At 50.1% G+C, this 13,127-nt stretch overlaps 1 protein-coding gene across 1 annotated transcript in view; it reads left to right on the top strand.

Moving 5' to 3' along the window:
- Positions 1-13,127, top strand: part of LOC132381581 (uncharacterized) — a 206,082-nt gene that overhangs the window by 119,662 nt on the left and 73,293 nt on the right. The window contains exons 19-20 of the mRNA XM_059951077.1: positions 9,859-10,098; positions 10,191-10,297. Of these exons, the coding sequence (XP_059807060.1) occupies positions 9,859-10,098; positions 10,191-10,297 (347 nt within the window). The remainder of the gene's footprint in view (positions 1-9,858; positions 10,099-10,190; positions 10,298-13,127) is intronic.

The raw sequence follows: 13,127 nt of genomic DNA, 5'->3' as shown, positions 1-13,127 counted from the left end.
GACAAGGGGAACACTACAGTACTCCCGGACAAGGGGAACACTACAGTACTCACAGCCATGGGGAACACTACAATACTCACAGCCACGGGGAACACTACAATACTCATGGACACGGGGAACTCTACAATACTCACGGACACGGGGAACTCTACAATACTCACGGACACAGGGAACACTACAATACTCACGGACACGGGGAACTCTACAGTACTCACAGCCACGGGGAACACTACAGTACTCACGGACACAGGGAACACTACAATACTCACGGACACAGGGAACACTACAATACTCACGGACACGGGGAACTCTACAGTACTCACAGCCACGGGGAACACTACAATACTCACGGACACGGGGAACTCTACAATACTCACGGACACGGGGAACTCTACAATACTCACGGACATGGGGAACACTACAGTACTAACAGCCACGGGGAACACTACAATACTCACGGACAGGGGGAACACTACAGTACTCACGGACACGGGGAACACTACAATACTCACGGACACGGGGAACACTACAATACTCACGGACAGGGGGAACACTACAATACTCACGGACACGGGGAACACTACAATACTCACGGACAGGGGGAACACTACAGTACTCACAGACACAGGGAACACTACAATACTCACGGACATGGGGAACACTACAATACACACAGCCACGGGGAACACTACAATACTCACGGACACGGGGAACACTACAGTACTCACGGACACGGGGAACTCTACAATACTCACGGACAGGGGGAACACTACAGTACTCACAGCCACGGGGAACTCTACAATACTCACGGACACAGGGTACACTACAGTACTCACGGACACGGGGAACTCTACAATACTCACGGACAGGGGGAACACTACAGTACTCACAGCCACGGGGAACACTACAATACTCACGGACACGGGGAACTCTACAATACTCACGGACACGGGGAACACTACAATACTCACGGACACGGGGAACTCTACAGTACTCACAGCCACGGGGAACACTACAATACTCACGGACACGGGGAACTCTACAATACTCACGGACACGGGGAACTCTACAATACTCACGGACATGGGGAACACTACAGTACTAACAGCCACGGGGAACACTACAATACTCACGGACAGGGGGAACACTACAGTACTCACGGACACGGGGAACACTACAATACTCACGGACAGGGGGAACACTACAGTACTCACAGACACAGGGAACACTACAATACTCACGGACATGGGGAACACTACAATACACACAGCCACGGGGAACACTACAATACTCACGGACACGGGGAACACTACAGTACTCACGGACACGGGGAACTCTACAATACTCACGGACACAGGGAACACTACAGTACTCACAGCCACGGGGAACTCTACAATACTCACGGACACAGGGTACACTACAGTACTCACGGACACGGGGAACTCTACAATACTCACGGACAGGGGGAACACTACAATACTCACGGACACGGGGAACTCTACAATACTCACGGACACGGGGAACACTACAGTACTAACAGCCACGGGGAACACTACAATACTCATGGACAGGGGGAACACTACAATACTCACGGACACGGGGAACTCTACAATACTCACGGACAGGGGGAACTCTACAATACTCACGGACAGGGGGAACACTACAATACTCACGGACACGGGGAACTCTACAATACTCACGGACACGGGGAACACTACAGTACTAACAGCCACGGGGAACACTACAATACTCATGGACAGGGGGAACACTACAATACTCACGGACACGGGGAACTCTACAATACTCACGGACACGGGGAACACTACAATACTCACGGACACGGGGAACTCTACAATACTCACGGACAGGGGGAACACTACAATACTCACGGACAGGGGGAACACTACAATACTCACAGCCACGGGGAACACTACAATACTCACGGACAGGGGGAACACTACAGTACTCACGGACAGGGGGAACACTACAGTACTCACAGCCACGGGGAACACTACAGTACTCACGGACACGGGGAACTCTACAGTACTCACGGACACGGGGAACACTACAGTACTCACGGACACGGGGAAAACTACAGTACTCACAGCCACGGGGAACACTACAGTACTCACGGACAGGGGGAACACTACAGTACTCACAGCCACGGGGAACACTACAGTACTCATGGACAGGGGGAACACTACAATACTCACGGACACGGGGAACACTACAATACTCACGGACAGGGGGAACTCTACAGTACTCACGGACACGGGGAACACTACAGTACTCACGGACAGGGGGAACACTACAATACTCACAGCCACGGGGAACTCTACAATACTCACGGACAGGGGGAACACTACAGTACTCATGGACAGGGGGAACACTACAATACTCATGGACAGGGGGAACACTACAATACTCACGGACACGAGGAACTCTACAATACTCACGGACAGGGGGAACATTACAATACTCACGGACACGGGGAACTCTACAATACTCACGGACAGGGGGAACACTACAATACTCACGGACACGGGGAACTCTACAATACTCACGGACAGGGGGAACACTACAGTACTAACAGCCACGGGGAACACTACAATACTCACGGACAGGGGGAGCATTACAATACTCACGGACACGGGGAACTCTACAATACTCACGGACAGGGGGAACACTACAATACTCACGGACACAGGGAACACTACAATACTCACGGACACGGGGAACACTACAATACTCACAGCCATGGGGAACACTACAATACTCACGGACACGGGGAACACTACAGTACTCACAGCCACGGGGAAAACTACAATACTCATGGACAGGGGGAACACTACAATACTCACAGCCATGGGGAACACTACAATACTCACGGACACGGGGAACACTACAGTACTCACAGCCACGGGGAACACTACAATACTCACGGACAGGGGGAACACTACAATACTCACGGACAGGGGGAACACTACAGTACTCACAGCCATGGGGAACACTACAATACTCACGGACACAGGGAACACTACAGTACTCACGGACACAGGGAACACTACAGTACTCACAGCCACGGGGAACACTACAATACTCACGGACACGGGGAACACTACAGTACTCACAGCCACGGGGAACTCTACAATACTCACGGACACAGGGAACACTACAGTACTCACAGACACAGGGAACACTACAATACTCACGGACACGGGGAACTCTACAATACTCACAGACACAGGGAACACTACAATACTCACGGACACGGGGAACACTACAGTACTCACAGACACAGGGAACACTACAGTACTCACGGACACAGGGAACACTACAGTACTCACAGACACAGGGAACACTACAATACTCACGGACATGGGGAACACTACAGTACTCACAGCCATGGGGAACACTACAATACTCACAGACACAGGGAACACTACAATACTCACGGACACGGGGAACACTACAGTACTCACAGCCATGGGGAACACTACAATACTCACAGACACAGGGAACACTACAATACTCACGGACACGGGGAACACTACAGTACTCACAGCCATGGGGAACACTACAATACTCACGGACAGGGGGAACACTACAGTACTCACGGACACGGGGAACACTACAATACTCACGGACACGGGGAACACTACAATACTCACGGACAGGGGGAACACTACAATACTCACAGCCACGGGGAACACTACAATACTCACGGACAGGGGGAACACTACAATACTCACAGCCATGGGGAACACTACAATACTCACGGACACGGGGAACTCTACAATACTCACGGACACGGGGAACTCTACAATACTCACGGACATGGGGAACACTACAATACTCACGGACACGGGGAACACTACAATACTCACAGACACAGGGAACACTACAATACTCACGGACACGGGGAACTCTACAATACTCACGGACATGGGGAACACTACAATACTCACGGACACGGGGAACACTACAATACTCACAGACACAGGGAACACTACAATACTCACGGACACGGGGAACTCTACAATACTCACGGACATGGGGAACACTACAATACTCACGGACACGGGGAACACTACAGTACTCACAGCCATGGGGAACACTACAATACTCACGGACACGGGGAACACTACAATACTCACAGACACAGGGAACACTACAATACTCACGGACACGGGGAACACTACAGTACTCACAGACACAGGGAACACTACAATACTCACGGACAGGGGGAACACTACAGTACTCACAGACACAGGGAACACTACAATACTCACAGACACAGGGAACACTACAGTACTCACGGACACGGGGAACACTACAGTACTCACGGACACAGGGAACACTACAGTACTCACAGCCATGGGGAACACTACAATACTCACAGACACAGGGAACACTACAATACTCACAGACACGGGGAACACTACAATACTCACAGCCACGGGGAACACTACAATACTCACGGACACGGGGAACACTACAGTACTCACAGCCACGGGGAACACTACAGTACTCACGGACACAGGGAACACTACAGTACATCACTAGTTCTTGAAATTCATCCCTCCCCACTGATCTCCTTCCTAGCACTAATCTCTGGAAGTGCTACACCTGCCCCTGCACCTGCTCCCTCACCACCATTCAGGGCCAAAACAGTCCTTCCAGGTGGGGCGATCCCCGAGACTGTTGGGGTCGCCTACTGTACCCAGTGCCCCCGCCGTGGCCTCCCGTACGTCTGATGTAGACGGGGAGATCGCTTTGCCAAGCACCTGCAGTCCATCTGCCAGGAAAAGCGGGATCTCCCAGTGGGCACCCATTTTAATCCTACTTCCCATTGCCATTCCGACATGTAGGCCCATGACTTCCTCCAGCCCTGCGATGAGGCCACGCTCTGGTTGAAGGAACAGCACCTTGTATTCCGCCTGGGTGACCTCCAACCTGATGGCATGAACTTCGATTTGTCACCGTTCTGATAATGCCTCCCCCCCGCCCCCCACTGAAAGTGCAGAGGAGAGAGAGCCTGTTTTAAAGTATGGATGTTTTTGGGTTGCATGGGCCAGATGCATGCAGGTGAGGACGAGTTGGTTAACAGGTGGGGATAGGGACAGAGGACAAGTGGTGATAGGTGCGGGTAACAGGCGATGGAGTCTGAAAGTAAAGAAGGGTGAAGAGGAACCAAATGTCGGATATATGGTGGGCAGGGGGGAGTCATTTGGAGTTGGAGTCGCAGTGGGGGGAGTGTGTGGTTGACGGAGGAGTAGTTGGGGGAGGGGGAATCTAGGAGACTGGGCGGTGGGATACATTAGAAAGGTGTGGGTAGCTGAGAGGAGAGAAGGGGACAGAGGGGGTGTGGGTTCCAGAGATTTGAGTGATTGTGCTGTCAGTTACCCAGGCAGAACATGAAACGCTCTTCCAGCTTGTGTTTCCCTGACGGTGGAGGTGGCTGAGGGCAGCCAGGAGCTGCGGGTGCGGTGGGACCACACGGTGGCTGGATGGAAGGTGAGGAGGGTGGGGAACACTCTCTCTCTGTCTGGGGGCAGGTGGGACGAGAGCAGAGATGACGGCATGAGCTCCATTAACAACAGTAGGGGTGGGGAGGGGGCACATTTGCTGAAAAAGAAGGCCATTTCTGATGCGCAGCAGATTTTGCAGTCGCTGGAAATCTTGAGCAACATAATATTCTGCCCGGGTAGACTCCAGCCTGGTGGCATGAATATCAATTTCTCTAACTTACAGTAATTTCTGCCCCACTCCCCCTTCTCTCTTTTGCCATTCCCCAATCTGGCTCCCATCTTACCCCTTCCCTTCTCCTCACCTGCCCATTACCTCCCTCTGCTGCCCTTTCTCCATGATTCATTCTCTCCTCCTATCAGATTCCTTCTTCTTCAGCCTATCGCCTCCCCACCCTTTCATAGCCCCTTCCCCACCCTTTCTCCCTCAAATGATTTCACCTATCGCCTACTAACTTGTTCTTTCCCTCCCCCAGTCCTGATGAAGGATCTCGGCCTGAAACGCCGGCGGCTCATTCATTTCCACAGATGCTGCCTGACCTGCTGAGTTCCTCCGCCATTTTGCGTGTGGGCCGGCCACTTCAGATGTTCAGGAGTGAGAGCCTCATCTCGAGGGAGGGGCGAACTGAGGAGGATAGATGGTACCCTCACTGGAGACATTAGTGAGGAGGGGAGGGTTGATGTGGTACAGGTAGCTGTGGGAGTCACTGAGTTTGTGGTGAATATCAGCACGCCTCCTCAGCTGGGAACAGAGAGATTGAGAAATCGGACAGAGCTAGTCCAAGTGAACTGAAGGACAGGATGGAAAAGATGAACACGTACAAACAAGCTGGAGGTGCCCTGTCCCCTCCCTTCTCAGTCCTGACGCAGGGTCTCGGCCCGAAACGTTGACTGCTCGTTTCCACGGATGCGCTCGGCCTGCTGAGTTCCTCCAGCGTGTTTGTACGTGTTGATTTGACCACAGCATCTGCAGTGCACTTTGTGTTTAGGATGGAAAAGAGTTGTGAAATACATACGAACATAGAAGATAAGAAGTGGAAGCAGGAGTCGGCCATCCGGCCCGTGGAGTCTGCTCCGCCATTCAGTAAGATCATGGCTGATCTGACCATCTCCACCTACCCCCCTTTCCCCAGAACTCTAAATTCCCCTACTATGCAAAAATCTATCCAACCTTGTCTTAAATAAATTTACCGAGGCAGCCTCCACTGCTTCGCTGGGCAGAGAATTCCAGAGATTCACCACTCTCTGGGAAAAGCAGTTCCCCCTCATCCCCGTCCTAAATCTACTCCCCTGATCTTGAGGTTATGTCCCTTGGTTCTAGTCTCACCTTCCAGTGGAAACAACTTTCCTGCCTCTGTCTTATCTATACAGGTACCTTCCATAATTCGATATATTTCTATTCAATCTCCTCTCATCCTTCTGAATTCCAGCGAGTACAGTCCATTGAAAATCTTGAGGGCTATAGACCGGGTAACTGCACTGAGGTCGTGTGAGACTAGATCTAGAGGTCATGGATTACAGGTGAAAGATGTCATCTTTAAGGGGAATAAGAGGGGAAACTTCTTCACTCAGAGCGTGGTGAGAGTGTGGGACGAGCCGGGCTTGATTTCAACATTTGAGAGAACCTTGGACAAGGGGGGGGGGCGGGGGGGGGTATAGAGGCCTGTGGAACAGGAGCCGGTCAATGGAAGGTGGCAGAATATCGGTTCAGCACCGACTAGATGGGCCGCAGGGCCTGTTTCCGCGCTACGACTCTGCCTTAGTTCTACGTGGAAGCAGGAGGCAGCGCCAATGTTGCGGGGGAAACTCCGAGGAGGGTTGCTGGGGTGAGTTTGGAAGAAGAGTGCCCCCTGTGGCTAACGAAAGGTCAGGCCCTGGCGACACCGTCCACCTGCTGATCATCAGGGGTTTCAAGGGAAGATGACCCCGCACGTACGGATGTTCGGCTGGGCGGAGAATGAAACTAATTTAGGGGAACTGTATTCAAGGAAAGCAGAACCTGAAGGACTTCCTGTGGGCAAAGTGTGTAGGGTAGAAAGGACCAGGAAATGATTGAACTTTGTGAACCATTGGGGAAGGACATTGACAGCCTCACTGACCGCTGCTTCCCCAACAACAAATCATGGGTCACTAGTGATCTGCAGGCTCTTCGCAACCACAAGAAGAGAACCTTCAGTTCAGAGGGATGTGTGCACAGGGAGCAAAAGGAGAAGATCGAGGTGGCTAAAGAGGAACAGAGGAGAGAGCTGGGGAACAGGCTTGGGCAGGGTAGCGCATGGGAGGTGTGGAGAGGCATGAGGAACGTCACTGGCTTCAATCAGCCGGGCTGTGGAGCCTCGGAACGCAGCCGTGAATGGGCTCGAGTTCAACCAATTCTCCAATGGGTTTGACAATTGCCCTCCTGCTCACACATCCCTCTCAGTACACCAGTCCCGGTGCTGAGGCACCCAATGCTTCTCCCTCACGATGCCACCACTCCACCCTCCTCCAGTTCAACATGTGGATGAACAACACAGGCTACCACTGTCTACATCCCCTCCTCGCCCTGCACCTACCACCCTCACCTCCACACAGCAACTGCTGTTGTCACTATCCTCACCTTCCTCTAGCTCCCCAGTCATCACGGACTCACCTTCACCACTGAGCGGGTGAGAGGGGCTCTGGGGAAGCTCAGACAGGGCAAGGCATTGGGAACGGACGGTGTGAACCCCAGGGTCCCGAGGGAGTGTGCCGAGCAGCTGTGTGGGGATCTCCGGAGCATTTTCAATCTGAGTCCCAGCCTGGTAAGGGTCCCGACCGTGTCCGGTCCCAGTGCCCAAGAAAGGACAAACAGAAGTCGGGAATGACTACCATCTAGTGACCCTGACCTCACACATCATGAAGACCCTGGAGAGGCCGGTCCTGGCTCAATTCTGACCCCCAGGTCAGATCAGGCCTCGATCCCCGGCAGTTTGCCTATCAGGAGCACATTGGAGTGGACGATGCTGTCATCCACCTGCTGAACAGAGCCCACTCCCATTGGGATAAGCACGGTGAGGATCATGATTTTTTAATTTCCCAGGTCCCTTCAATACCGTACAGCCCTCGCTGCTGGGGGAAAAGCTCCATTCAATGCAGATTAACACTTGCATTGTATCCTGGATAATGGACTACCTGACTAGCAGACCACAGCTTGTGCAGCTTCAGAGCTGTGTGTCAGACATGGCTGTAAGCAGCACTGGGGCCCCACGGGGGACAGTACTGGCTCCCTTCCTGTTTACCCTGTACACCTCAGACTTCAGATATAACACTGTCATGTCATCTGCAGAAATGTTCTGGTGACTCAGCAACGGTTGGGTGTATAAAGGGAGGACGGGAGGATGAACACAGGACCCTGGTGGAGGACTTTGTCAAATGGTGCAAGCGGAATCATCTGCAGCTCAAGTGTCCCCTACATTCTTAGGGGACATTGAACTGGACATTGATCAGATTATAAGACAAAGGAGATGGTGATGGGCTTTAGGAAGTCGAAGCCTGCACTGGCTCTCTGTTACTGTTGATGGCGGGGATGTGGATGTGCTGAGACCCTACAGGTACCGGGGGGGGGGGGGGGGGGGGGGGGGGGGGGGGGGGGTGCACCTGGATGACAGGCTTGAGTGGAGCACCAGCACAGTCTGTGTACGAGAAGGGCCAGAGTTGCCCTCAGAAGACTGAGGGCCTTTTGAGTGTGCAGGCCTCTCCTTCACGTGCTCTACCACTCTGTCGACACCAGTACAATCTTCTATGCGGTGGCATGCTGGGGCAAAGGCATCAACCCGGGCTCAATAAACTGATTAGAGAGGCCGGCTCTGTTATAGGAGGCAAACTGGACACACTGGGGGCTGTGGTAGGACAAAGGACCCTATGGAAAATCCTGGCAATTCTGGACAATGTTTCTCACCCTCTGCATGCCACCTTGGCTGAACAGAGGAGCCCTTTCAGTGACAGACTGAGACAACTGCGCTGCTCCAAAGAGCGGTATGTGAGGTCATTCTTACCCTCGGCCGTTAGGCTCTATAATGAGTCAACCTGTGGCCGAGGAAGTGTTGCACTTGTAATGCTCCTCTGACACTTTGGGGGTCGATAAAATTTCTCTCTGTCTCATGGCAGCCTGTGAGTTCTCCCGGATGTTAAGTGGGAGGGGAGACACCATACGTTCAAGAGCGGATGACAAAATTGACGGGTTCTGAATGAATGCGGGAGGCAATGCCAGAGGAGTGTGGGGTTCACACAGTCATTCCCCAACGGTCTCGGTCCCGTTTCCATCCGATGTCCCCCCGGGTTTCGACTGCGGGAGGTCGGTAACTTTTAGATTTCAATCGTTGACGAGTTGTGGGGAGAGCGGAATAAACGGCCCCGCACGGGTCCCCCCACCCCGGGGACACCCGCACTGCGTTGGCGTGCCGAGTCCGCGCCTGCGCCGCGCCGCCGAGCCGGGGACAAAGCCCGTTTCCGAGGCGGGGTGTCGCCCGGAGCCCCGGCTCGGCACCGCCGGCAGGTGAGAGCGGACCCGCGGCCCCTCGACCCATTTCCTGACTGCAACATGGAGACCGTAAAGTCGCAGCATTTACGGGTCGAAGGGTACAATGGGGGGAAGAAAAGGGTAACAGAGAAAATCTTTCGCGTTGCGTGAACTTTTTCTAGCTGCGCAGCGGCGTTTCGGTTACTCTGCAGGCCGCGCACTTTGCCGGGGACACTGATGTGAAATTGCAGCCGCTAACGTGCCGGATTGTTCGGGGTGGAAGTGTCAGGTGGCCTGGGCTGCAAGCGCGCTACTAATGCGGTATCTTTTCATAAATTTCTTTAGTTGAGCGGGCAGGAATCTCGGATCAGTCACCACAGCAGCATCTGACACTGTCACTCCCCAATGAAAGAGCACCCGAAAATATTGGGAGGAAGAGCCTCTGAAACTGGGTAGATGTCCTAGAAGAATAGAGCCCGGGAACTGGCCCTTCGGCCCACACTACTGTGCTGGAACAATTCAGTGGCCAATCCCTTCACAATGTCGGTATCTGCCATTTCCCTCACATTCACGGGCCGATCTAAATGTCTCTTTAAAAATCTCTAATGTTTCTGCCTCTAACACCGTACCAGGTACCCAGTGGAGGTGTGTGTGTGTGTGTGTGTGTGTGTGAACTTGCCCCTCATATCTCCTTTGAAATTACACCCCCCCCCCAACTTAAATGCATGCCCTCTGTTATTAGTCATTTCAACCCTGGGGAAAAGATACTCACTTTCAACTCTATCTATGCCTCCATAACTTTATAAGCCTCTTCCAGATCTTCCCTCAGCACCTGCCATTCCAGAGAAAACAATCCAAAGTGCCCCCAACCTCTTGTTGGACTGTGATTCCCCCTAAACCAGGCGGCACCCTGGTAAACCTCTTCTGCCCCCTCTCCAAAGCCTCAGCAGCCTTCCTACAGCGGGGCGACTAGAACTGTAGGCAGTCCTGCAGATGTGGCCCAAACAGAGTTGCATAAAGTTGCAACATAACCTCCTGACCTTTGAATTCAATGCCTCAACTAATAAAATCAAGCACTTCATAAGCCTTCTTAACCCCTGTATCGACCTGTGTAGACTCTTCCAGGAAGCTACCAACTTGATGCCTCTGCTCATCAACGCTGTTGAGGGTTTTGCCCTGAACAGTCTGCTCCCTTTATATATCTGACCTACCGAGGTGCAACACCTCACTCAGCTGGGTTAAACTCAGACATATCTGTGACTGATCTATATTCCGTTTTTGATCCTTTGCCAGTCTTTTTTTTTGTGTTATTTATTTTTTATTGAAGTTCATCATCAAACATTTCTATAAGATGTATTTCAGACATTGTACATATATATCATATATATCACAAATCTCCACAAAGTATTTATCTGAGGTATACACTTACAGAAAATAGAGGAAAGAAAGAACAAGCAAAAGGAGAAAATTGTACAAGTAGGGAGTGATCTTTTTTACACCATATTCATTGATTTGTGAAAATAAAATCAGGCCTATGAGATGTTATGTAGTGAAACCATTTTTCCAGTATGAATCAAAATTGTTCCAACTTATGATTAACAGATCCTGTTATCTTCTCCATCTTGTAAATGTCCATTGTAATTTCCATCCGTGCATTTAAAGTTGGGCTCTCCTGTGATAAACCATTTCCTGGTAAGAGTCTTTTTACCAGCCACCTGCATGTGACTCCTTAAATATTTATCTCTTTCGAACCATTCTTGAGGTATGTACCCAAAATATATGGTCTTACTTTCTAAGGGTATTTCACATTTAAAGATGTCTTGTAGTGCATTGTGTATCCCACTCCAATAGTCTTTGATAACGGGGCATTCCCAGAAAAATATGATGAGGTTTGCATTTTGATTTCCACAATTCTCTCAGCAAACAGGGAGGTTATTATCATAATGGGATTTCTGAGAAGGTGTAATAAAATATCAAGTTTTTCCATCCAAATTCCCTCCATTTCTGTGAACTGGTACACTTCCATTGGTACCTCCATATTATTTTCCAATTATTCCTCCTTCCTTCTCCCATTTTGTTTTAACATATGAAGTCAAATGTGTTTTAAGATTTTACAAACCCTTATACAAACTTGAAATGATTCTGCTACCATTATCTGAATTATATGCTTTTTCTAAACAGTTCTATCAAACATGGTTACATTTTTTAACCCTCCTATAAATACTCTCGCATCTGCAAATACTGATAAAAGTCTTGTTTTTCTAGTAGGTCTTTCTCTTTAACCATTTCAAAACTGAACAGTGTTCCTTCTTTCATTATGTTGCAAAGAACCGTTATTCCTTTAGCTGTCCAGTCCTTAAATCAGCATCCAGTTTATTCAGCGTAAAATCTGTCATATGCACACCATTTAAGAATTGCAATATCTCCTTTATATTCTTTTATAATAATTTTAGGAGTCAATTTCACCCATGGGTTAGCAATAGTATTTATGTACTTTTGCAGGTTGTTATCAGCCAAAATTGCCTGTATGGGGATAGAAAATATGCTCTCCTCATGATTTTCCATTGAGCGTCATATGATGGGTTGCACCAACATATCACAGCTCTCAACTGTGCTGCAAAATAATAATCTCTAAGAGAAGGTAGGCCCCATCTTCCCCACCTTTTCCTTGGCTAATTGCAAAGTTTTGAGACAAACTCTTGGCCTTTTACCTTGCCATATATATCTTGTTAACATCTTGTTCCATTCATTGAAATGTTTTTGGTTAATCTCTATTGGTAGGGTCTGAAAGAGATATATAGTCTGCGCAGTATATTCGTTTAATAGACTCAATCCTTGAACTGAGACTGAAAAAGGAATTAGGTTCCATCTTGTTATATCTTCATTAATTCTTTTATATATAGGCTGATAATTATATTCTGATAATTTTGCCAAGTCTTTTGGTATAATGATGCCCAAATATTTGAAAGACTCTGTTTTCCATGCCCAGGAGTATCAACTTTCAATTTCTCTTGTGGGCTATAGTAATGTGAAAGTAATTGGGTTTTATCTATGTTGATCTTGTATCCTGATAATTAACCATATTGTTCAAAGGATTGCATCAATTTAGGTACAACCCT

The sequence above is a fragment of the Hypanus sabinus genome, chromosome 26 (genome assembly GCF_030144855.1).
Source record: "Hypanus sabinus isolate sHypSab1 chromosome 26, sHypSab1.hap1, whole genome shotgun sequence".
Lineage (NCBI taxonomy): Eukaryota > Metazoa > Chordata > Chondrichthyes > Myliobatiformes > Dasyatidae > Hypanus > Hypanus sabinus.
This window is presented reverse-complemented; position numbering and strand designations above follow the sequence as displayed.